This window comes from Python bivittatus, unplaced genomic scaffold, assembly GCF_059951505.1.
Source record: "Python bivittatus isolate LINGU-HERP-01145 unplaced genomic scaffold, Pbiv_v1 ctg000070_np1212, whole genome shotgun sequence".
In the NCBI taxonomy this organism is placed as follows: domain Eukaryota; kingdom Metazoa; phylum Chordata; class Lepidosauria; order Squamata; family Pythonidae; genus Python; species Python bivittatus.
The window spans coordinates 32,829,451-32,856,538 of NW_028277034.1; the positions used below are offsets into that span (position 1 = coordinate 32,829,451).

General features: G+C 36.6%; 1 protein-coding gene across 1 annotated transcript; it reads right to left on the bottom strand.

Moving 5' to 3' along the window:
- Nucleotides 1-6,996: 6,996 nt before the first annotated feature.
- REC114 (REC114 meiotic recombination protein) lies at nucleotides 6,997-14,733 on the bottom strand. The gene is made up of 6 exons (XM_007428014.2): nucleotides 14,503-14,733; nucleotides 13,155-13,244; nucleotides 12,034-12,117; nucleotides 10,003-10,215; nucleotides 9,414-9,467; nucleotides 6,997-7,239 (listed from the first exon to the last, which is right to left on the bottom strand). The coding sequence occupies exons 1-6, from the start codon at nucleotides 14,698-14,700 to the stop codon at nucleotides 7,078-7,080; spliced, it is 801 nt and encodes a 266-aa protein (XP_007428076.1). The 5' UTR covers nucleotides 14,701-14,733; the 3' UTR covers nucleotides 6,997-7,077.
- Nucleotides 14,734-27,088: the final 12,355 nt, after the last annotated feature.

The following is a 27,088-nucleotide window of genomic DNA, read 5'->3' on the forward strand; positions in this document are numbered from 1 at the left end:
TATAATAAAAAGATCTGAATTGAGAGTGACCCTGGTGTGAGGCTCTCCTTGAATTTATGTATATAAGGCCAATAAATACACCATACTCATCAACAATTTTTAGAAGAATAAAATCTTATGCTTTGTGGAAATCACAAGCCACTTGTAATTTATTGCTGGGCTAGTTCCATGGGTGCAATAAAACAATTGGAAATTCATTCAAGCCTATCATGGAAAAATATATTAACCAAATAAATAACATAAATACAGAACATAGTGCAATCAAATTCCAGACTTCAGAATCTTAAATAGCTCTAAAATATGCCCAAAGCCAACCCTTGATCAAGGCCTGGCCCATATATTTCCTTAGTAATTGACTGTATCTCTTATTTTATGTTAAATTTATTTCCACAGGCTTAAATGTCTCCAAGATTCTTGAATAGAAAACTCCCATTACTCTCCATATGCAAACTGAAGGGAAAAGAAAACATTTGAAAATTTAACTTTTCAACACATTTGGTAACATGGCAAAGAATAAACCTCTTACTGCATTTTGCAATAAAAAAACATTTGTCAAGTATATCCCTCAATCTCATATTAATCCTGCGCTATTGTTTACCATGATAGAATACATTTCATGCCTTTGCTCATTTTCTTAAAAATCTAATCAGCGTAGAATAATTATTCATTAACTTTTAAATAATTATTCATTAAGTGTAGAAGAACAGTAGAATATACTGTATTTCCAGATTTTTTTTCAGTATGTATGTATGAAAATGTAACCTGTAATTCTAACCTGTATTACTGTCAGTATAGAGCTTATTTATTTATTTAGTGCCTTAGAGTCAGCATTGATTCCTAGTGATTGCCTGGACTAGTCCCTCCAGTTTTCTTGGCAAGATTTTTGGAAGTGGTTTCCCACTGCCTTCTTCCTGAGAGAGGGTCGCTTAAGTACATACCCAACATGTTATTTGTTTTTGGAGTAAGCAGTGTTGCGGAAGTAGAAAAAGAGTAATAAATGTTTTTTGAATTAAAAACATGAGGTAACAGAAATAAAAGAAAGCATAGTTAAAATTAGTTTACCATCATGATTCATTACACTTTTCCATGCTTTCTTGCAAACTATTTCTGCTGTTCATACATTGCCTTTCATTCTTTAGATTTTTACCTCTATTTTTGAGGATCTGATCAACTGTCTAGTAATTGTCTCAGTCTTCCTTCATATACAGTGGTACCTCGGGTCACGAACGCTTCTGTTCACGACCAATTCGGGTCACGAACAGCTCCGTTCGCAAAATTTTGCTTCCATTCGCGAACTGTGATGGAATGGCATGGGACTGGAAGGGGGGTAAAGAACGTGATCTCGTCTCCAGAGCAACGCACTGGAGATAAGAGGTGAAAGCTGACACACCCCTAACATTGAAGTTCTTCTTGAAAACATGCAATACAACTCTGTAAACAAGCACTAGCTAATAAACCTTGCTGATTGAACCTGCACGGTCTCCAGGAGTTCCTTGGGCTAGGCCTGACATCAGTCTTCTCAGACTGCGGGCTAGTTCCCAGGAACAGGAATTCACTATCTCCTGGAATGTTAGGGGTGCGTCAGCTTTCGCCTCTTATCTCCAGTGTGTTGCTCTGGAAACGAGATCATGTTCTTTACCCCCCCTTCCAGTCCTATGCCATTCCATCACATGAACGCCGGATTGGGTGATGAACAGGATCCACGGCCATTTTCCCTCCCGTGACACGTGGTCATGGCTTCCTGTAGGGAGGGGGACTCTCCCTCCAAGCAATAACCGCCTCCCCACCCGCCTTCCTGTCCTCCACGCCAGAAGTCGCGTCAAGCAAGGTTAGCGTTCTCTCTCTTCGTACTGTATTTTGTTTCATATTTTTGCGGTTTAAAAAAAAAATACATATGGTTCAGAACGGATTAACCGTAATTACATTGAACCTTATGGGGAAATTTGATTCGGGACACGACCAAAATCGGGTCGCGACCAAATTCGGAGGGGTCAGAACGAATTAACCGTATTTACATTGAACCTTATGGGAAAATTTGATTCAGGTCACAACCAATTCGGGTCGCGACCAGAGTCGCGGAACGAATTAAGTTCGTGAACCGAGGTACCACTGTATTTATCTTTTAGTACGATCCCTTTTCATTCTTTCTATATGAACAAACTATCCCAAAACATTTTTTTAATTGGTCACTCACTTTTGTGTTCAGTTCACATTTATTCAGAATCCATTCTTTTTTAACTGTACTAAATATCTTCTTTTTTACTACACACACTTCTTAAGTACCCTATTCCAATTGCATTCAACTTTTATGTTTCTCCAGAAGTACTCAATCCTCACTTTCATATTTGCTTTTTTTCAACAATAATTTATTATTTACAAATAGGCCACATACTACCCATAGACTGTTTCCTAAAGTTGAGCTTTTGAGAAAAAATGATGGAGAAATTTAATCATGTGCAAATGCTGATAGAAAGGGTAGTAATTAAATATTCAGTAGTATCTTAAATTGACAATGAACCTTTAGCTATAATACTGCTTGTAGATGATATGTCATATTTTTAACTATAGTCTTAATAAAAGTCAGCATAATCATTATATAATGTCCCCTAACATATTGTTTGATCAGAAAACTGGAACTAGGATCCAAACAGGGATCTAAATAAGTCATTAATTTTAAGAAAGATAATTGTTTACATCATAAAACAAATTGTGATTAATGCATTTGTCCAAGAGATTCAAACTATTATACATTATGGCTGGTGTGGGTCTTCCGGGCTGTGTGGCCGTGGATGGCAAACTCCCATTTCTAGACACATTGGTCATATGCAAACCAGACCTCAAATTAGGACACAAAGTTTACAGAAAACCCACCCACACAGACCGGTACCTACACAAAAACTCCAACTACCACCCACGTCAGAAAAGAGGCATTATCAAAACCCTGATGGATCAGGCCAATCGGATCTGAGAAACCCAATTCCTAAACTCTGAACTTAACCACCTTAATTTGGTCCTACAAGCGAATGGCTACTCCAAGAATGAAATAAAAAGAGCCATCAAACCAAGAAAACAACATGCGACGGAAGAAGAAAAACAGCCACCCACCAACAAAATATTTCTGCCCTACATCAAAGGGGTCACAGACCGCATGGGAAAACTGATGGAAAAACACAATTTCCAAACAATCTTCAGACCCACCAGAAAAATACAACAAGTGCTAAAATCAGCAAAAGACAAAAGGGATCCCCTCACAACCGCAGGAGTATACCGCATACCATGCAGCTGCGGGCAAGTATACATCGGGACCACAAAACGCAGCATCCAGACCAGGATAAAAGAACATGAAAGACACTGCAGACTGCAGCAACCAGAAAAATTTGCAGTAGCTGAACATGCTCTCAAACACACTGGACACAAAATCCTACTTGAAAACACAGAGATACTGGACAACACCAACGGCCACTATACCAGGCTATACCGGGAAGCCATTGAGATTCACAAACACCAGCACAGCTTCAATAAAAAAGAGGAGAGTCTAAAAATCAACAAAACCTGGCTACCAATCCTGAAAAATACAGCCTGCAAAAGGTCAACGAACTCAGCTCAACTACCAGGACGTGTGAATAGTTCATACAATGAACATACTAATCACCCCCAGCAGCCACTCGTTAACAACCCAATAGAAGAAAAAACCCTGCCTAATCCCCAGGAAGATACACACATATTCTGACACCAAAACAGGTAGCCACTCATTAACCCAACCCCATACCCCCCCCACCCCCCAATCCCCCCCCCCCTTCAGATCTCTATAAATACCCACAAAAGGGTCACATCATCCTGGGCACAGAGACAACTGCTCCTGTCTGTGCTCCTGCACTCTGAAGATGCTGTCACAGATGCTGGCAAAATGTTAGGAAACAAAACTTCCAGAACACGGCCACACAGCCCGGAAGACCCACACCAGCCATCGTATTCCAGCCATGAAAGCCTTTGACAATATTATACATTATGTTTGCAGGGATATACAGTATATTCCGCTAATTGGGAGAACAAAGTATAATATTGTGGCAGCTCTTTCCAAATTAGAAAGGAGTTCAATTCTATTTACAAAAATTCCTAGACAGAATCTCTTCTACTTATAATATTTTCTGTTTCTTATAAAGGACCCAATATCCTTTTTCAAAAAAAGACTTACAAATCACTGATCAAATAACTAAATTATTTCTTTATTTTATTCAAATAAAATAAAGAATATGTTTGACAACTTAAACCAATGTTTATTAAGGTGAGAAACAGAGGAATGTTTCCCTCTGTTCCGTGAGCCACAATGATTTGAGAGACCTGCTAACCGTCAAGTTAAATTCCCACTTTGTTGGGACTGAGGGCTTATTTACAGTCAGGTTGTTCCCACCTCCAGAGTAGGTCAGCAGGCATTTTTGGAAGGCAGGAAGGGATAACATTGTCCTGTTCTCAATTCTACCCAGCTAACATGAATGCAATTTCTGGGTACATGCTCTTGCTCTGCTTTCAAAGTGTTTTCATGCTATGTTCCCTCAAGTGCTGCCATGTGGTTTAGCTGGTGCACTTTAGTTTGTTCAAGGCAAACCACCAGTTAATTGGCTGGTGTGAGAGTGCCAGAAATTTCCCCTCACCCAGGTCCATGGTCACCACCCTGCTGCACAATTTGTGTCTTGATGTTCAACTTGCAATCATTTGTCAATTGAGTGTGGCACTTTTTTAAAGAACTTAACCATTGAAGGGCTGAAATGCAAATTTTTACCCACCTGTGATTTCAGCAATGGATCACTTCACTAAGCTGAACTACTGGTTTAGGGTTTTTTTCCCCTTAAAAACAGCACAATAGAGGCTTCCCTTGCGAAACTTCAAAACAAGTTGCATCCTCCATGACTGCTGCCTGGGGGTAACATGAGGCATAAAATAGTGAGCTGAATAAAGAGTTTTGTCAGGCACACATTTCCACCCACATGGAGGACAAAAAGTTGAAATGACAGGAATGGGTGGGAACAGGGAAATTATCCAATGAGGTGCTATGGTAATCTGCAATCTGGACTGTATCCTTGTCAAAATGTTGCCAAGCCATCTCAGTCTGGACAGGTTTTTCTTAGATTTAAGCTGCCCTGAGCACAGGACAGGAACAGCTTAAAGGGTCAGTGAAGATATGCCTTGAAATCTATATCTGAATATAATCTGTGGTTTTTGGAGAAAGATAAAAGAAACAAACCAACCTCATATAAATAGATAGAACTTACTAAAAAATGGGACAGCCCAAATCAAAATTAGAGATATATGTTTCATAGGCATAACTTTGTAGTTTGGCCCTTGAGCCTTTTTGATCACCTTGGAGAAATATTAATTGCCTGCACATCTACAATGAGGGGTCTAAAAGCATGCTTCCTGTTCTGGAAGCCTCTACTTTTATAGGTGGGACCTTGTTGCAACTACCAGGGATGAGAAAAGAAACATTCTGCAGCTGTCAGTTGAGGTCTGGTATATGAAATATTTTCTTATTTTATAAAAGACGATTAATTTATAAAATTAATTTCAGTTAACTGGGGACATTTATGAGGCCGTGTTGTTATCTTGTTATCTGTTACAATTTTGGTTGTAAGCCTATACAACAGAATGTTGTAAAGACTTATTTATTTTATATCCATTTTAAGCTGTTACAAATTCAAAAAAATAGTGCCAATTTGCATTTTTCATTATTTTTAGACATGGGAGGACCAATGCAAGTTGTGAAAGAGGAATTACAGATGATTATTTGTCACATTTTGTGCTGAGAATCAAGAGGATTTTATTTTTCCCACAAACAACAACTTATTGTGCCCATCATCATTACTACCATGTGTTCTACCCAATATAAGCAGTTAGCAACCCTATGTCTCTCCTAATTATGTCAGTGATATAAATGAATATATGCAAGTTTACCATGTAAATATATGCAATGAAGAGCTTTGCTCTATACATGGTGCTCACCTGGCTCACATGTGAGTGATCATATGCAATGCTGGTTTACCACTGCAGACAATCATACTGTAAGCACAGAGACCAACTGTTTACTTACGGCACTAGCATGACAAAGTAAGGGGAAGGACTATTCGTCATTACTTGGATGGTCATCATTTGTTGCACCAAAACAGGACCAGGGTAAAGTAGCTATTTCTGTCTATTTTAATTTGTCATTTATTGTAAGGGATGAAAACTGGTTTTGGGTCCCATGCAGCTTGACCTGCCTGCTATTCTTCATTGTTCCCTCCTTTGTATTCGGTTATTTATTTTTCTGTGATGTCTCTGAATGAAATATTCAAGTCAATTGACTTACAGCATTCTAATTTGCAACAAATAAGGGCAAGGTTTCATTAACTTCAGTTGACTATAGAGCAATTGGAGTTCTTTTGGGAGAGGAGAGAACTGTGAACCCTGGATTTGTTATGAGTTTTAATATATTCCTCACATGATCAGCAGTTTAAAATGTTTCAGGCTATCTTTTATCTGAAAAAAAGAACCCCAGTTGCTAACTTAACACGTTTTAAACATTCCAATTATTCACATTAATACAGATGGAAAAACTAATGCACTTTTTTTTAAGAGGAAGTATTTTTAATGTAAATGCTATGTTGAACAATTCCAAACACATTTCATGAAGTGCTTTAAAGCCATTATAATGGTGAAAGTAGTTGAATTCTTTATTACTATAAAAATATAAGGAGTTGAGCTGCTCCACCTTACTGGATATATATAGCATAGATAGAATCACAAATTAATCAGAAATAAATAAACAAATTATGGTTTAGTTCATTAATACAAAATACTAGTTTGTATATAAAACAATTTGGTGCAGCTGTTACACTAATATATATATATTACGTATCTGAAAACCCTTGGTAAAACAGAGCATAATATAGCCTTTTGGCTTGTAAGAGCTAGCATAACACATATTCAAATCTTAATGCAAATTAAGGGGGTAGTGAATCTATAGTAAGTTAACTGCAGAAACTAACAATCAGCAATAGTATGGATGATCTTTTAACTATTACATTTTAAATATTTTGCTTTTTAGCCATCTATAAGTTTTTTTAGCTGTTTCTCTACTTCTTCTACAAATGCTGGGAAGTGTTGATCCAATAGGCACAAGCGAATAAAACTGCTTAAATCTTCAGGACTCCATGTGGATTGTTGATATGCAAGAGGACGTTGAGCATCTGATATCAGCAAATACTGCAGAAGAAAACACAATAGTCAATTTCCTTTAAAAATTCCTAGCAGTTTAAGATGAAATAGATTTCTGCTAATTTTTTTAATCAACATGACTTTGCACAATTAATTCTCTCTCTAGAAGACATAAATTGTAGCTAAATTTACTTTTTTTTCTTAGTAAGAATCTCCTATACATGCTTAATCAGAATAAGGTTTCTCTATCTTGATATTTAATTTACTATTCTGGACAATTTTCATTCAGTTTCCAACCTACCCTTTCTAGGGAAGGTTGTATAGAAGGTGGTTGCATTACAGCTTCAGAGGACTCTGGAAGAAGTGGATTATCTGGACCCCTTTCAGTCAGGGTTCAGGCCTGGGTATGGGACTGAGATGGCATTGATTGCACTCTTGGATGACCTCTGGCAGGAGCGGGAGTGGGGTGGTACATTCAACCTTGCTCTCCTTGACCTCTCAGCAGCTTTTGATACCATCAATTATGGTATCCTTCTGGACTGGTTCTAGGAGTTGTGGGTAGGTGGCATGGTGTTGGGCTTGTTCTCCTCCTTCCTCCAGGATCAGTTCCAGTTGGCGTTGATGAGGTGAGAGATCCAGCTGATGGTCCCTACTTTCTGGGGTGCCTCAGGGCTCAGTACTCTCTCCCCTCCTGTTTAACATCTACATGAGGTTGTGAGGTCATCTGACAGTTTGGGGTGAGGTATCATCTGAGTGACACTGTGGAGGTTCTGTCTTAGTACCTGCAGGCTATGGGGGCATGGATGGGGCTCAACAGGTCCTAGCTCAACCCAAGCTAGACCAAGTGGCTCTGGGTTTTTGGACCTCCTCATTCCAAGGACCTTCCATATTTGGTTCTGGATGGGGTGGTACTGCCCCAGACAGAATCAGTTAGCAATCTGGGGGTCCTCCTGGACTCATGGCTCTTGAAGAGCAGATGGCAGCTGTGGCTTGGAGGGCCTTTGCACAGCTTGGAGCTGGGCGTCAGTTGCACCCTTTCCTGGACCAGGGCACCCTGCTCATGGTCACTCATGCCCTTGTGACCTCAAATTGGACTATTCAATGCACTTTACATGGGGCTGCCCTTGAAGAATATTCACAAGCTTTAACTGATGCAAAATGCAGCGGCACAGGCAGTTACTGGTGCCAGTTCCTCAGCATGTGACACCACTGCTCCATGAGCTCCATTGGCTTCTAGTATACTTCTGGGTGCAATTAAAAGGTCTGGTTGTCACATTTAAAGCCCTTCATAGTTTAGGACTGGGTTACTTGGGGGACTCTCTCTCCCCAATTGTTTCTACCTGTCCTATCCAATCTGGCAGGAAGGGCATGCTCTGGGTACCAACAGCTAAGGATTGTTGGCTGGCGGGGCCCAGGAGGAAAGCCTTTTCTGCCATGGCTACCTGCCCTTTGGAATATCATTCCCCCTGAGATTAGTTTGGCCCCATCCCTGTTGGCCTTTTGTAAGGTCTTGAAAACCTGGCTTTGTTCTCTAGCCTGGGGCCCTGGTGTGGGCTAGAGCTCATCTCCTGGTTGTATGGATAATGGATTAGATTGTGCCCAGTTGCTATGTATTTTTATTTTTGTTTTATATTATGTATTTTGTATTTTTATTTGTTTTATTCTAAGCCACCAAGAGTCACATAAAAGTAAAATTGGCAACTTTATAAATGAAGTAAATCAATCAATAAATAAAATTTACTTCCAAATGCAACAGAATTTTCATTTTGCATTTTAAATAATTTTTTCAAAATAATTGAGTAACCAGTTAAGAATGACAATACATTATAATATATTAATACCATGACAAAAAATCAGGTCTTGCTATCTATGGTGAAAGTTTTTGCATATGTGTTGATTTTAGTTTGTTTTTGGTTATTTTGTGTATGTGCAAAGTGGAGGGTAGATTTTTGCATGTTTATAAAGTATTTTTTAAATGATCTCAGTACCCACAGTTTTATTAACCATGGCTAATTGGCTGGAACATAACCTCTATAAATAACAAGGGCCATCTGTGTATAGGTTTTCACTTACGAGTTTTGGTTTAGTTGCATCTTCAAATGCTTTCTCTTATAAATCTGAAATACCTTCAAAGTAAGAAACCTTTGGCTTCTGAAAAATTATACTTTTCTACAGTAGTAAATTAGCCTTTTATTTCTACCAGAGAAATGTATTAGGAATACCTGCGCCAGCTCTGCTACAGACACTGTTCCACGTATTGGAGGTAGATTTACAACCTAGAAAGTGTTTAAAATAAATTCATAAAAGATACAAGGCAAAAAAGAAAAAAGAAAGAAACCCTACCAAGAAGGCATTAAAAAATTGGAATATTTCTCCTTTCCTATTTAAGCACTTTAAAATACATACACTACAGTAAATAAAATAAGAGGTTATAGTTTTCTTCCATAATATAAGAATAGCAAAGAGAAATATACTTGGAAGAAAAATGGGACTATACAGAACTTTATCAAGAGTTTTGAATGAACACAGTGTATAGGTTGGCATTCACTGAAATTTGGACCTTACACTATTAATTTATATATATATATAATATATGAATGAAAGAGAACATAAACAAACTTTAAAATGCATTCAAGCAATCTGTTCCTTCCTGGACTGACTGAAAACAAGTAATTTCAAAACAAAACATTTTTGTTAAACAATTTTGCTGTTTTCATTTTATAGAATAAACTATAATACCAAATCAATATGGCAGGAAATCGTTTTTCATTTCTCTGCCCAATCATCTTCCACATATATTCATCAGCTTACAGCATGTTGTACTGGTACATTTTGTTCCATATCTTTCAGTTGACTTTCATCAGTGAGAAGCAGACTGTGGCCTTGGCGTAGTTCCTGTCTTATTGCACCTGTTACTTGAATTGGAATATACTCAGCTAGTTTCTGCAGGCAGTTATGGCAGTGCTCTTCTGCCTGAGCTTTGGAGTCTCCAGTAAACTGTATACGGAACATACGATGTTTGGTCTAGATTGAATTCACAAACAGAAAATAAAACTATATTTGATTATTGCTGCATATTTGTCTCAATAATTACAGGAACATTTCTTAAACTAATGCCATAACATACTTCAGCTTTATGCAACTATCTTTTTCTATGTATTCTAAAAAGCAAGTTGAATTTCTAACCAATAGCTCATTTTTTAGAAGTTATTCTTTTAATTTTTCCTTGTTGATTTGGTGATCTCTTGAATTTTCTTATAAAGGATTACTATTGCTTTTATTACATTTTAACTATTATAGCTTAAGATAGCATTTTACTGAATCAAATACTTCTGTCTTCATGAGATTTCACTGTACATCTCATGGTGACTATATGTGATATTATAGCAATATCTTGTCCACACAACTCCCTCCCCCCCCACACACACACAAAAAGGTATCAGTCTAATGAAAGAAGGCAGGAATGCTAAAGTTAGAAGTAACATAGCATCTAGAATAATGGGAAAATTTGGCTTTGGTGTACAAAGTGAAACAGGAGAACTTTGGTATGTCCTGGTCTCTTAAATACAATGTTACCTTCTTTGACACTGTGGTCAAAATAGATTTCTCATTGGTCTTTTGGAGATACTGAGAACTGGAAACTTATCTATTCAAATTTCAGATCCTGAACATTGGATTTATACAATCTTCATTTACAGCTAGTCCTTGCTTACTGACCATTCATTTAGCAACCGTTTGTTGTTATAATGATACTGAAAAAATAACTTTACAGTCAATTTACAACCATTTATGACCTTTGCAGCGTCCCTCAGTCACATGATCAGCATTACAGTCAGTACGCATTGTCCTGTGTCTGACCTGTAGTGTTTTCTTTTTCTCCCCCTTTGCAGAGTAGAGAAATTGGAGAGGAAGGGATTGCAAGAGAATAAGCTGTTTGCTGTTCTACACATCGAAAGAAATGAGATTGCGCCAGCAAGCCTGGGCTGGAAGCCATTGGTGTGGTATATAAACAATTACAGTACTCTCTTGAAATCTCCTCCTTTTCAAACTCTCCATCCTGCGGGGTTGGGGTGGGGGAAGAAAAAAATGCAAATAGTTTTTGTAGGCAATTTTTCCTTTGCCTGACTCTTCCCTCTGCCCCACAGAGCAGAGAGATTGGACAGGAAGGGATTGCAAGAGAGTAAGCTGTTTGCTCTTCTACACATTGAAAGCAATGTGCATTGCTTTTGATGTGTACAAGACAGTAAGCGGGCAGTACAGTAAAGCATTTCAAAGGGTTAGAAGGCAAACAAAAGCCAAAGGTGTGAAACTGAATAGTCTTGTCTCTTTCCAATTGGAAAGCACAGTTGCGGTCAAAGTGATTTCCGACTTAGCTACTGCTTCTCTTAGCAGTGGAGTTGCCAATCCCAGTTAGGGTTGTTAAGTGAGGACTACCTGTATGGAAAAATAGGTTTTACCTCCAAAGGTAAGGAAACTAATACACAACAGAAAAAAAAGCTCCAGTATATCCAAAGACTATCCCTGCCTAGTATGAGCATCTCAAGTTTTTATAGAAGTTTGATCAAATCACCCTTTCCTCACCAGGCATCATTTCCTCATTCTCCTCCAAACCTGCATTGCAAAGCTGCCATTATTCACTCTACAATCCAATGATACAAGAATCCTGTTCAGAATTTTAAAGTACTTACATCATACACATGCCTTGCCTAATTTTAGTAAATGAAAACAATTCAAGTAAAAAAATGAGGAAAAAATAATCTGGCCAATTGGAGAGGAATCATTCAAAGAAACGTATAAATGAAAGAATGTTTAAAGTAAAATGTTGTGTATGAATTAGCATACCTTTAATTTTGAACCAACTAACATGCAATCTGCTTTTCGGACTACCTTTAGCCACTGAGAAGCACCGATTAATGAAAATCCTTCCTAAAATAAATGCAAAACTCACACACAGAAGCAGCTTTGAAAATTGGGTATAATTTAAGTGAAATAATACTGCTGCAAACATTGGAATTATTAATATATGAGCACATTTAAGAAAATTAGTAAGACACTTCTAAAAAAAGTGAGAAATGATAAAACCTGCTAAAATGATATTTCCTACTATAAATTGAAAATTATTTGTCACAGTTTTAATATATCTTATTATTATTTACAGTTTTTCAAAAAGGGGATGATGATGATGATGATGATGATGATGATGATGATGATGATGGGCAGATAGTTTTTTGTGTAGGAACAGAAAATTGAAATAACCTATGTGCTTCAAAACATTTTTAATGAAAGCTCATATTCTCAGGATGTGTAATGACTCTGTGCTTGAATGATCAAACTTTGGCAATTGCCTTGTATATTAATGACTTTTGATTAAGCAGATCACCAGCCTTTCATGCTTAGTTAGTGTCAGAGAATCAGTCACAGGTAATAATATATCTACAGGCTAGGTTTTTAAAATGGTTATATTTATCATTTGGCTTACTAGTTTCATCTTTTTTTTTTTTCTAACACTATCCAAATATAATGAATTTGTGTTTACAGCAACACTTAACTAGATAAAACAAACATCTTCCAACTACAGATTATTAACCTTAGTATCCATTGATTAAGCTATTCTTCTCTCTCTTTTTTTTTGTCTCCTTTTAAAGCTCCTTCACTGTCATTGCTTATGAAATTCTGTTATAGAAGCATCATGCTGACAGAACTTTTTAATGTCAATCACAAAGCTTTCAGGAGGTAAATTCTACCACATCATAGGAGAAGGCAGTCAAAATTTTGTTGACTGGCTCTAAGATTAGAGTTTGTGTATAAATTCTATTCATATAAGTTATTACAGTGCCTGGGAACTATGCTAACTTAATTCACTTACTAACTGAAATTGTTTTAACGTTCCTTTAATAAAAAGCGTTATACCAATGAGAAAGGACATGCTTAAGAAACAAAAATATATAAAAGTCAGTACTTACCAGTACTTCTTTTCCTCTGGAAATGAAGAAATGGCCTGAAATAACTATACTGAGAACAAGAAAGCCAGATTCTTCATTTGACTCCAAAACCTTTAAATAGAAAGTCTGTCTTGTCGAAGGCTTTCACGGCCGGCATACAATGGCTGGTGTGGGTCTTCCAGGCTGTATGGCCGTGTTCTGGAAGTTTTGTTTCCTAACGTTTCGCCAGCACCTGTGACCGGCATCTTCAGAGTGCAGGAGCACAGACAGGAGCAGTTCTCTCTGTGCCCAGGGTGATGTGACCCTTTTGTGGGTATTTATAGAGATCTGAGGGGGGGGAAAGGGGGGGATTGGGGGTATAGATCTCTATAAATACCCACAAAAGGGTCACATCACCCTGGGCACAGAGAGAACTGCTCCTGTCTGTGCTCCTGCACTCTGAAGATGCCGGTCACAGGTGCTGGCGAAACGTTAGGAAACAAAACTTCAAGAACACGGCCACACAGCCCGGAAGACCCACACCAGAAAGTCTGTCTCTTAACACGGTGAAAATATAAAGGAATGGGTTTCCAGAAAATAAAAGCATGAAGTTTTTTTCTTTAAAAAAGTGTTGCATACAAAATATATTTATGTTGGATACCTATAAACTATATAAATAAACATAACTATATTCATTATTACGAATAAGGAAATAAGGAATAAGAATGTAGACTTCATTTTAACGTGCTTAGTTTTGGCAGGTTATAGAGAATTTGTTGTTGTTCTATTTTCAGTAGTTTTCAGCATGATGAGGACTATTTACCCTGAAATTTCCTCTGTTTAATATGTTCCTTTTTGTATGGCACTTTGGATATCTTGTTTGGGCTAAAAGAGATACTATGATTTTTTTTCTGCAAAAAATGATGCTAAAATTCTGCAATGCTATATATTTAGTCAAACAGAGAAAGACAACTAAGCTTAAGAACACAGGAAATATTGTGCTGAATCAGATAAATGGTCAACTGAATTCAGCATTCATCTTCCTACTTCAGGCAAAACTAGAAATACCAGATTTGGGTTGCCAAAATCTGGATGACCACTAGATGGCAGCAGAGAATTATGTTGCCTCTTTTTCTTCCATATAGCAAGCATCCAGTTTCACAGCCAGATATGGAAGGCTTGGCAAAGTATGTCTCAAAAGATGATAAACAAAACCTGAACAGCCTCCATGAAATGTTATTATGATGCATTCACAAATATTTATATATTCTAGGGAACAATATATAATTCTGAGCCCTATTGAATCCTTATTCAAAGAATGATTTGCTTCTGGCACAGCTCTTACATTAAATCAGTGATATATAATCAAGACAGAATGAATTATTTTTACCTTCCAAGAGCCTGAAGCAGTGCCCAAAGCTCCAGGCATAAATCGGCCATAACGTCGCAGTGACCACTCTACAGCATTCAGGGAGGAAGTGTCCCGTGATTGTTCTGTTACTTGGCCTAGCAGTGGCTGATCTACTTCAGACCATAAAGTTGGATCACAAGTATTCAGTATATGACCATTATTACTCCCTGTTGCCATTTCCTAGGCTACAATTTCTCCAGAGAAAATCACTTAATATCTGAGAGAGGAAATCAGTATGAAAGAAAGATTTAGACAATTATCCCATCAACCTTTTTTCCTTGCTAATTTATTTTCTATCCTCATTTATAGAATTAGGCACATTCTTACAAGGAAATTTAACTATGAGCTTGAACTAACCCACTCACACTGAGACAGAAAGAAGTGTCCCATGATAATCCATATTAGGTCTATTCAACAGTATGAATGTATATGTGTGTGTGTTTGTATATATGTATAGGTTTGTGTGTGTGTGTGTGTATACATACATACATACATACATACACACCTATACATATTATTTTAGTTACTTTTTCTAAGTCATGTATGGGTGTCACTTCGTTTATAATCATTTCAGTCCTCTTTCCCTGTAAATGCATATATAGCCTTCTTGAATATTTTTAAAAAATAATCATAATTGACAAAAACATCACAAGAAAGTAATTTCTTCAGAGATAAAGTACTAGGATTTAAATTCACATTTTTTTCATAAGATCTAAATTGTGTTTAGGATAGGAGGCCCGTCCTAAATACAACTTGCTGCCACAATGGCCAGTCAGGAATATGGGACAGCCATAAACCCATAAGCAGAATATAGCGCATGCCCATTATATTCCTCAGCAACTAATGTTCAGAGGCATACTGCCACAGAAAACTGATGCAACAAATAACTATCAAGACTAGTAGCCATCACTTTATTCACCATAATTTTGCATAATCCTCTTTTTTTGGCACATTTCTACATGTCTTTGAAAAGTCCTAGCCCTTTTGAAATGTAGTGAGGTGCCACTTGTGAATGATAGCGGCATTAAGAAAGCTATAAAGTCCACTATGAGTGAATTTCAGTGACTCACAGGAGTTTGATGGAGGTCAGGTAAAGGTAAAGAATTAATTCCAGTGGGAATCAGTCAAAAGAAATTAGTGATTGGTGACAAATTTTTATATTTTTCAATAATTACTATTAAAGTGAGGAAAAATGATCTCCCCATAATTCTCCATTCTCTTTGTGATTAATTAAGCTTGGAAGGGAGTAAGGTTAGAAAATATTGGGGAATAATAAAACTTTTTTCCCTTTTGGAAAACCTTCAATGATAAATGAACCTGTGATAGACAGACAGACAGAATAATGAGCTAAGGAAAAAGGAAACAGTGAGCTAAGGGGAAAAATAGACTGAAAAAAGAAAGAAGTGTATTGTTTCTTTCAACAAAATTAAAATATTAAGCAATATTAAAATTGTATTAACAAATACATCCCAAATCTCCATAAGAAGATTCATAAGAAGCAATATTGGGAAAGCTAGTTTGCCCAATATTTCCAAGGGACAAACTAAATTTCCCTTTAGAAGGAGCTTTGCCTCTCTCTATATCAGAAAATTCAGAAAAGCTGGTCCAATAATAATTCCTAAGATCTGAGATCATGTCTAAATTTGATATAAAATTGCTGAAAGAAGATGCATATACATATATAAATATGCATCTGTTCCAGAAGTATGTATGATCTCAGAGTCATAATGTATTTTTTTAGAACATCCCTCATTCTCAGTTTCTTTTGTTGTTAAATACACGTCTCCTTGAAAAGACAAGTACATTTTCCATGTCAGTTGACCATGTCCTACTAAACTTACTGCCAAATAGGTGCATATAGGATTGCAGACTTTTGTTAGATGAAAAATGCATTTTATAAATAAAATGTTATTACAAAACCGTGCTCTAGTTCTATTCCATAAAAATATATAAGCACATTAGCTAAGCAGCTCTCATAAATGCTCCTATAAACATTTCAAATGTCTTGACTTATTAAATGATAAACTCTTTTCACCTCTGTTTCACCAAATACAAGGAAAAAGAAGTATTGTAATCCATATAAACACCACCCAGCCACTTCCCTTACTAGATTGGTTGTAATATTTTCATTGCAGAATTTCTTCAAAGGCAACATTAAACATTGTGCTTTTTAAATAACTTGCTTATCCATAATTTTTCTCCCAGCCTTAGAGGCAAAATCTTAGAGAGTATAAATTAAGAATCAAATTCAGTTTGGACACATGCCAATTAAACGACTGGTTTCAAATCCACAGTAGATGTTTCTGTCAGGATAACTAATTCCTACAATGGGCCTTGAATATCCCTAATTGCTGGAGTGATGGCCTCACCTGTGCAATTACATTTCTTTCTGAAACTATTATAGTTTCTGGGGATTTACATTATTAAATTGTTATTAGTACTATTATTATTATGCCTTAGCCCAAAGCACTCAGAAAACAGTAACATTTAATTGAAATAGACAACCTTAGAATACAAACCAGAAACAACAAAGGAATAACAAACAACACACACAGAAAAGGATAGGCCAGCTCCTCCATCGCTCTGCTTGCTGGCCTAGCAGACCTGGAGAGGCCTTCTGAGCAATGCTGGAAAGTGAGTCCTCGCCTAAATTAAGGCTCTCAACGTTTGGGTTTTTCTCACATTTCCACAAGCTGCATTTACAGTCTTCCCTAGTGGCAAAACTAAATAGAAGACCCGAAGAAAAAGCCAGTAAACAAACAGTCATACAAACACAGAGAGCAACAGGATATAGTTTCCAGCATGAACCACTCAGGCCAGAGAGCAGATTCCTTCAAAATGGAAATTTTGCCATCTTGCCTCAGCACTGTTGGTGAGAAAAACCAGAAAGGGGGTGTTGAATCATTTAGAACAAACTTTTTTCTTAACCATTTTTTTGTCAAGTTCCCTTCCCACTTTCAAAAATGATGGAGGACCCCAAAAGAGCTTTTGTTTGTATGGGCTATATTTATCAATAATTACCATATTAAAAATTAAAATTGATGCATTCATTGCCACTATTGCTTCTTATGATTGAGTGATGGGATTTTAATACTGTATTATTTTTCAACATAGGCTGGCAAATAATTTTGATTTTGCAGACCCCTGAGAGGGTCTTGGGGGACCCCCAGCAGTCCTGGGACCACAGTTTGAGAAACACTGCCTTAAAAGAAAGTATTAAGACTGAGGCCATCATCAAAATAATTATTTATGCCTATGCAAGGTATCTGTACTTCCAAATTTCTTTTGCTACCTCCATGGCCTCCACTAATTATTATTTCTAATTCATTTTTATTTTGAAGGTGTGCAGCATTCATGGAAAAGTTATTCAATGGATTGCTTATACAAGTAGTCCTTGAGTTACAACCATTCACTCAGCTATCCATCAAAGTTATGGTGGCACTGAACAAATGGTACTTATGCCTAGTCCCCAAAGTTATGGCTGTTGCAGTGTCCCCGTGGTCATGTGATCAACATTCAGGCACTTGGAAGCCCGTCTGTACTTACAACCTCAGGGGCACTTCAACTCCCCCATCAGCTAATTTCCCCTCCATCGCTGCCCTTTTAGCCGCCCTGCACAGTGACATTCCTCGGTGGTGGTGATGGCACTGGGCTGAAGTAGAGGCTCGGGCCTTCAGCAGTCTCAGCTGGCTGCCACCGCCTCTGGGCCTATACTGTACTTTAGCCCCAGTGCTGCTGCTGCTGAGAAGTGCTGCCTCAAGCCCTGCACCACAGCCAGCCAACCCAGTGCCACAGCACAAAGTCCCAGCTATCCCTGTCACCCTGCCCAGCTGACCTTTGCCATCTTCCTCCCGCTGCTGACTAGGCACACCCGGCCTGGCCCTATGTGAAGCAGCTGCTAGCTGCACCAGGCCTTCTTCCTGAGGCTGTCTGCACCATTCTCCAAATGCACACACCCTGTTCCCTCCTTCCCAGGCCTTCCTATGCTCATATGCTCATATGCACCCCATGCCCTCCTTCCCTGGTCTCCCTGTGCTCATGCTGCCCACAATACACCCCTGCCCTAACTCATACATGGCCTGGTCAGGCCTCCAGGGCCCCCCCACCCCATGAGGTAGCCCCACACTCCTTACCTGGGACTCCCGCTGCTTCCCGCTTAACAACCTGCGTGTCTTGGGTTACTATGACAACCAGAACTGCCTAGATTGCTGTTACTAAGCATGACACCGTACTTTATGACTGCATCACTTAGTAATGGCAATCCCAGTCCCAATTGCTGTAACTCAAGGACTACTTCTACTTATATTACGCATCTAAGGCCTATTCTACATGTTTCAGAGATAGGCACAGGAATACCTTTTATGCAGGTGCAGAGTGCAGAGTGAATTAGGTCTAGTGTGTGTAAGTGTGCTTGGGGCAGAGAATGACTACTCTGCAAACTTTATTACTGCTTGTTTTTGAACTGGCACAGTCATACTCAGAACTAAGCACAGAACAAACACATGCAAATTCCAGGGCTGTGTTCTATAGGTCTCTGGTAAAATTTAAATCTTCACACTGGGAAATGTAAAAGACCAGGGGTGGGCGATTTTTAATTCAAGATTAATGAAAATCAATATTGTTTTATGTAACTTTTTAAATTAAAAAAGGCTGTAATTTAAGATCAGAAAAATATCAAGTAAGAAATGGTGACAACCAAATGCAACCATTTTTAAAGCAAAACATGATTGTATAATAAAATTCATATATAATAAAAATTAAAATATATTAAAGCATATAAAAACATGAATCAGTATCAAAGTATGGCTCAATACATAGAAATTGATTTAATGATGGTTTTGAGGGTATTTCAAAAAACAGGCAAATGCAAGGGATGTGTCTATGGGTCAAAACAATGGTGACTCTTCTTATAATGTCCACTTTTCCACAATGCAGCTATTATTCAGAAAGAATGCTTGGGAGACAGAAGATATCAAAGGAATTTCCAAGAAAGAAGGAGCATTCCCACTCACTTTTGTCTCTGCCCTACTTATCATATAGCCCCAGAGGACATACAGTCTTTAGAGGAAAGGCTGTGACCCCTGATTTAAATACTGAATATTTGTTTATTGACTTTAATTCCAAGGTAATATTTGTCAGTTAATCTAAACAACTGTTATAAGAGCTCAGTAATAATATTTATGAAAAGGAAGATTCAGCTTAAACACAAAAATACCCTGCTTTCAAATGAGATACCTATAAATAGGTATAGGGCAGGAAAACAGTATTTCCTCCTACATTTTCTAGGTAAAAGGCTTAAACCTTGTACACTCTGTGAGGCAAGGGTGTCTGCATCTGTTCACTCTTGATAATAGTCATTGCAGTTAGGTTGAGGAAAAAACTCTAACAATATTTGTTCACCCACTTATTCTGGATACTTATTGTGTAAATAAAAACCAGACAACAGCTCAGACTTAAGGTTAATGGATTTTTAAATTCCTGACAGGTTTCTTTTCCTATTTTGTTGAAGATGACAAAGACAAACTTTTAAAAAGTTTTCCATGCAACCATGTACCTGTGAGTAGTCATTCCTTCCACATCGCCTTTACTATTGAATTTCTAAAAAGTACATTTCATACTGCATTAACAGACCCTTTCCTGTAAGAGTCCAACATTGTTATATTGTGCAGTTAGAATAATAATGCTTATAAAAAGTTATGGTAAACCTTACTGAACAGGATAATGACCAATGGTCTAACTTAATGTAAGACAGCTTCTTATTCTATTTTCTTTTCGAAATAAATTATTATTAAAACTGATGAGAAAAATGGAGCTATATTACTGGAAATAATCAAGAGTAATGGAGATGAGCTGGATATATTGAAGTAGGTTCTGTGCCAAAACAGATGGCTTTTTTTGCTAAACTTTCTAAATACCCTTGCAGTGAGAAATTTCTCAGTTTAGACAAAGTAAACACATGAAAAGAAGCATAACACTCCAGGCTTGTTTCTTCCATTAGGGAAAACAGGATTCTTCAGCCAAAACCAAGTAAGGGTATTTAAAGATCGAAAAACAGGCACAAAACAAAACGTTTACTCTTGGGAACAGAAAGATTGCAATTCTTATAAATCAAAGAGGAAGGTCTAGCAAAGGTCAACATTCAGCTAATTTATTAGCAAGGTCTATGTTTGGAAGCAAACACATGAAAGGGGTCCAAGAGTAAAGTATTTTATGAGAAAACAGACTCAAAGGCCTAGCCACTGGAGGTTTTATTCCAAACAAAAAGCAGTTGGGAGCTGAACATGATAGAAATGCATGAATTATTAGGTACAAATGCACACAAAAAATGATATTTCTACCAAATATCAGAAAGCATGTAAACAATAAGAGGAACATACCTGATAGATGAGGCCGTGTGGAATAGAGAGAATGCACCAAATCTCTGACTTGATGAGGTGATCTTCACATTAGTGCCTTTGGATGAATAAAAGGCACTATGGAACATAATCAGTAATTCATACAGGCATAACACTTTATAGGTCCTGATAAAAAGCCCCATTTCTGCATAGGGAATGAGGGAATAAAGAATATATTCTTTTACAGATTCTTTGCCAGCTGTCAAACCTGACTGAGCCTCAGAATAAAGACAATGTATAGAGATCCCATTAAATAGGATTAATTTATTCAGTGAGCAACTGGGAATCCTGCAGTGACATACATGATAATCAGCTACATCCAGACAATGGTTTTACTATGCATCACCTTGTGTCTTTCAGTAACCATTTTATATTTTTCCATAGCTTTTCAGTCTATTTACATAAAATTTCTTTTTGGCAAAAAGACAATGTTATCTTTCCATGTAAATAAATAAATACTGGCAAATAAAGCAATTACAATTTTCTTCCTGAAGAGGATTGGCAATGAATTCCATACTACTTGGTATGAAAAATAGCTTAATTCTATCAGTCCATAATTGCATTCCAAAACGTGATAGCAAAAACATCTTTAGTGTTAGTGGGTGCTAATAGCAACTGCCGTATTTCAAACAGATTGTAAGTCTTTTTGTTTCTGTTCCGGTGTAGCCATCTTGGTACAATCTGCCTGTTTCACAAGCCATAATAAATAAATATTATTATTTTTCACCCTATACTCATGTCTAAATTGTGATTTGAGCTCTACATAGCAATATCATTTCTGGGGTTGGTTTGTTTTAATTTAGAAACAATGACAATGGTTAATTACAAAGCAAGGCTTCCTTTAAATTATGCATTTAAAGCATCTGTGATGCTTTCCAGAACAAGAGACTTTATAAACTTGATTTAATTTAATGAATATATATTTTGTTAAATATTATAAAGGTGACTGGAATTTATCTGAATCTGAGTCAATCAGAAAAGTCACTTTGATGAAGGTGTTTATGAGCAATGTTTTCCAGGGTCACAACAGGTGGCCAGGAAAGATCTGGAAAAAATCAGCTTATTATAGCCAAGAACTGGCATTCTCAGCAGGGCAAAGTGCCAATAAATAGTGCTGATCTCAGGATCTGAGATTTAAAAGGCATAAAGTTAAACAAAATCAAGCAATTTCTATCTGTAGCAAATTACAAATTAGAAATGTAATCTTTACACGTCGGTCAATATAGAATATTTCTGTATTTCTATATAAGAATGAGAAATCACACAGATGTTACTTGCAAATTATGGTGAACTAACATCTATGAAACATATTTCAACTTAATACATGTCAATGTATCTCAATTTTTTAGTATGGCAGCAAAAGTTCCAATAACCTATGTTATGTACTTCATTATTTATTTATAAAATATTAATTTCCATTGATGAAAGAATAAGCGATACATTTTATGTATAATAATAACCTGCAGGGGAGACACAGTAGGAGATTGCAACCTGGTGGCCAGGCTATTCTATGACACAAGAGATTAAGACTGGAACCTGAGAAGGTGGAAGTCCTATGATCTACAGGAATGCCATCTTGCTGACCAGATGCTTGACTTGACTGTGTGACCGTTTTGAGTACTGGCTGCTGCATTTGGGTTGGTGAGACAATGTAGGGATGCTGTTAGTATACACTATTGTCCACCCTAGTTCCTAATATTCTTTCTGAACTAGCAAAATGATTACTAGATTACTTAGTTTCTTTTTCTGGAGGATTTTAATGTCCATGCTGAATTTGCCCACTGAGGAGTGGTCCAGTATTTCATGATGGCCATGTTTGAACTAAGTTTTGTTTCCACACATGCAGCAGGATACATATTGGTGTTGTAGTCTGTTCAACTGAAGCTAGTATTCTGAAGATGAGTGTGAGAGTCAGATCACTCCCTTGTTTTCCGACATCTGTTGTCTCTCGCCCTGGCGATGAGAGATTCTCAGCACAGAAATGTGGCAAAATTAAACATGCCATTACCAAAGACATTGTATAAGATGTAATGTAAGATATGAAATCTATTAAACAAAGAAAGACGCAAGAAAAGGGAATGTTGTGTTTGGACTAAGATATATAAATTTAGGACTAGACTCATACCATTCAATGACTGTCAACTTTGTAATGGCTAACTGTATTTTTGTAACCATCCAGATTTCATTCCTAATCATGTTGTTTTTGTCCCTGAGAAGTTTCAGCCTAGTTCAGACTTGGGGGACTCTGACAATAGTTATTTGAAATCAGTGTCTCGTACATTCCTCTATAGAATTGGAGAACTGGTTATAACAGTTTGAGTTGGACACCTAATCAATCCAGATGTACCCTCATTAGCTGTAATCTCAAATGAGTGATACATCTCACTCCTTCATTATTTACCCACATCATTTGGTAATAATATATGCAATAGAGATTATAAAGGTAAAAAAATATTTTGTTTTATGTGAATAATTGAATACATTTTTTAGGAAAAGATATATTGCTCAGATGTATGAAGGCAGTTCTTTAAAACTGGGTTCAACAAAGGATTAGACACATAGATTCAGATCACAGTTATAATTTCAGATAAATTACTCATTCTTTCCATACTCAAGTTTATAAGTAAATCTTCCCTTCATGAAAAATTGAGTCATCTGAACAATGAAAATTTTTGGCTGTTCAATCAGATCAACAGTCTTTGTTCCTCACTGAAATTATGCTGCAAGTACTGAGTTACCTTAAATCTGCAGTATCACTGCTATAGCAGAAGAACTTGGATACTGAGGCAGCATTGAACATTATTAACTGTATTAGGAGGTAATTGCAAGGAGTGTGAGATACGGTTTTCAGCAACACTTGCTGAGAAAGCCAGAAAACATAAATCTGCTGGCTATGATGCATCAGAATATCATAGCGCATTCCTTGAAGTTTTTTCTGACAACCTACTCCCAAATCAATCTGGTCCCAAACACATGATCCCTACTTTTAAAGCTAATTTGCTTTATTTGGTAAATAAACCAGCATAATTCCACTGTACTATTTGGAATTGTCAGTAATATTTTATGACGATTTAGGCAGATTGCATCAAGATTGTGTCAATAACGCTCTGAACTTAGAATCTGACTCATGTGCAAGGTCTACAGAAACTTAGAAGAGGCCTCTAATTACTGGCTAAAGTTACTGAGCATATAGGATAGCATCTGCCCAAATTATATTATTTGAAACAAATGGAATTTGCTTATGCAAGTATGTGACTTCAGCTCAAAATATCCTGGTTGCTCTAGAATTGGAACTTCTTGGAGACCTGTTGTTACCAGAAAGATTTTAGTCTAAAAATTATCCCTGCACTGGGATAATTATCTTGCTCTGTTGAAAATAATAAAAGTGACACATTCATAACATTTCTTTAAACAAAACTGAGTCTAGAGAAGTATTTTGTTAGAACTGGTAAGTCCAGTCTGAGAAAGGTATCTGCCATTGCTAAATGCTAGCAGATAACCTCAATAGTCTTCCAGAATAGATTCAGCAAGTTTCCATCTGATGTACAGAAAGTTATACATTTTTAAATTTTGTGCAGGCCGATGGCTAAACAGTAAAAAGTATATTATTTGAAGTCGGATGACATAAACATCTGTTCCCTAAAGGTTCACTTGCTATTTTATATACTTTCCATAATAATTTGAATTTCATGTAGTAAGCATTTCATGAAAGATTACTGGAGTTCCCAAAATCTACAATGAAGTAAAGTACACTAGAATGCTTTCTGAATATAACCTACAGATTTTAAAGATTTCCCTAAAGCCCATTAAAGAATTAACTTTAAATTTATGCATTGTCTTCCTTAAATGCAACAATAAAGCACTGTTTTAAATGCTGTAAATGTGGTCTTTAATTAGCTGTAACAAGATCAGCATTCACGCTAATGAAAATGGTATCTAACATGACTATCAACACTTTGGGATGTGCAAATAAATGCCCACAGAATAGATGTATTTCAATTTCTTGAGAACAAAGAATATTTCACCGTAACATTGTCACTGCAAAAAGGTGCTAATTCAATGCAGATATAAGCCAGAGATGCTTATTTTAATGCAGATATTTATTCCCAGTGTGAAAAGAATCATTTTTAAAACTTGAGCATTCCACTTTTTGCTCCTGCAAAAGTAGAAGTTATGCCTTTAGTTAGCTGAGAACTTAAGCAAGATAAAGTTTTAGAAATCATCATTTACCCATTTTATACAACATATTATAGATCAATCATATGCATGCTTCACCAGTTTTCATACAAAGGCTGTCTTTAAACCTTCAGTTTTTAGACAGTTGGAAATAAAGGTTGACTTTATTATAATACTCATACCCTAAAATATTAATTTTAAAAAAGAATGGAAGGGATTTTTATAGAAAAAAATTACAAATAGAATTGTATTTACTTTTTGTATATTTAATATGCTTTATCTTGATATTTTTTGAAGTGAATCTTCTTTAAGATATGTGTTTCTCTAAACTGTGAGAACACTTCTAGCTAACTGAATACAATTTGGCTATTTGTCCTTAAATTTCAGACAGGAAAACAGACACAAAAAACCAAAACATTGCTAATTATAATTAATTTTGGTGCCAGGCCTTCTCGGGTTTGTCCAGTGAGCACTGGGTTTGTGTAATTTTTCACAGCAAAACTTCTCATCTTTAACTAGATGTACTTGCAATGGAAGTGTTCTGCATTGCTTTTGTAAGTCAGAGCTGATATAGAATGAATGTTTATGCTAAATCATGATCATAAGAATTTCTTATACTTGAGAAAGGTGACATTTGAAAGGATGGAGATGAGCACTTCTGTGTGGCTTATCATTAATCAAATTGGACAATAACTTTTTATGTTCAAGATATGAGTCTCACTTAAGGGAGCCTTAAAGAACATGTCAGATTTCCATTTATAGTGACTAATGCAATTTCAGCCTTCTAGAAGTATAAGGTAGAACAGGGAACTTTAAGATAATATTTGCATTGTTGATATGGGTATCTTTGTTCATAGTTTTATTATTGAGGAACATGTGAGATGTACACTGCAAAAATTACAAATATATGGTATGAATTTCAAAACTTCTAAATGAAGTTTCTTTGAGAGGATCATTAACAAAATTGCCAAATCTAGCTCTCTTGGCCTGCATGAGGACAGACAAATAATAGGAGTGATGGAAAAAGTGATATATTTAATAGCCATGGGTATTCAAGGTGCTGACCTCCATAGGAAGTTGAAAAAAAAATCCTGGAAGAAAGCAATGACAAAGTACGAAGTATTTATTTATTTACTTAAATTTCAAGGCTGCCAAACTCCACAATGACTCTGGGAGGCAAACAATTAAAAAATTATTAAAAGAAAACAACATATTTCAAAGATAAGGAATACAACTAACTGGAATAAATATCAAACTATAGTCACTAAGGCTTGAGGTAGTCTTTGAAACAAAATGTTTAGATTTTGTTTAGTTTCCTACATTTCTCTCAGCTACCTTGAGTATTTGTTACAGTACAAACTTGAGCCAACCCCTTTGACATTAGGCAGAACTGTTCATCATTTGCAAATTGACCTATTAAGAGTTCTTTCCCACATTCACCGAAGTTTGGCTACAGAAGGTGAAAATTCAGTACAAACAGATACATCTAGTATGACAACCAGGCCACTATCAGAATAATTGATAGCCAGGAGTTATCAAAGAAGATAATGAAACCGACTAGGTAATTTGTACTTTTATGCTTTTTTGTTAAGATTGTTTTCAGCACATCATATGATATGTAGGTAACAGCTGAACACTCTACAACACTTTCAATAGTATGAAATTCAAAGATCAGAGGAACATTCAGATCCCTTTGTCCCCAGATATTTCAAGAGTTTGTGGAATTTTTCTCATTTAAAAACCAAGCAAATCCTAATGTTTTTTATCAGTGCTCTTAAAATAGAGGATTGGGGTTACAGAAAAAAATTCATATAAAATAATATGATGCTGTTCAAATTTAGTTTCTGATTGCAATCATTTCAGCTAACAATATTGCTGCCAAAGACTTATTTCAGGAATGAAGTCAAATGGACAAGCTATTTTCTTTCCAGAAAAATATAGTAACACTTTTTCTTGAAATATTAATTTTTCAGCCTGTATCAACATTTCAGGAA

Coding starts and splice junctions, on each gene's coding strand:
- REC114 (XM_007428014.2), bottom strand. CDS start 14,700: ATGGCAACAGGGAGTAATAATGGTCATATACTGAATACTTGTGATCCA. Junction 13,245..14,502: donor CTGCTTCAGGCTCTTGGAAG/GTAAAAATAATT, acceptor TTCTATTTAAAG/GTTTTGGAGTCAAATGAAGA. Junction 12,118..13,154: donor CCAGAGGAAAAGAAGTACTG/GTAAGTACTGAC, acceptor CATTTATTTTAG/GAAGGATTTTCATTAATCGG.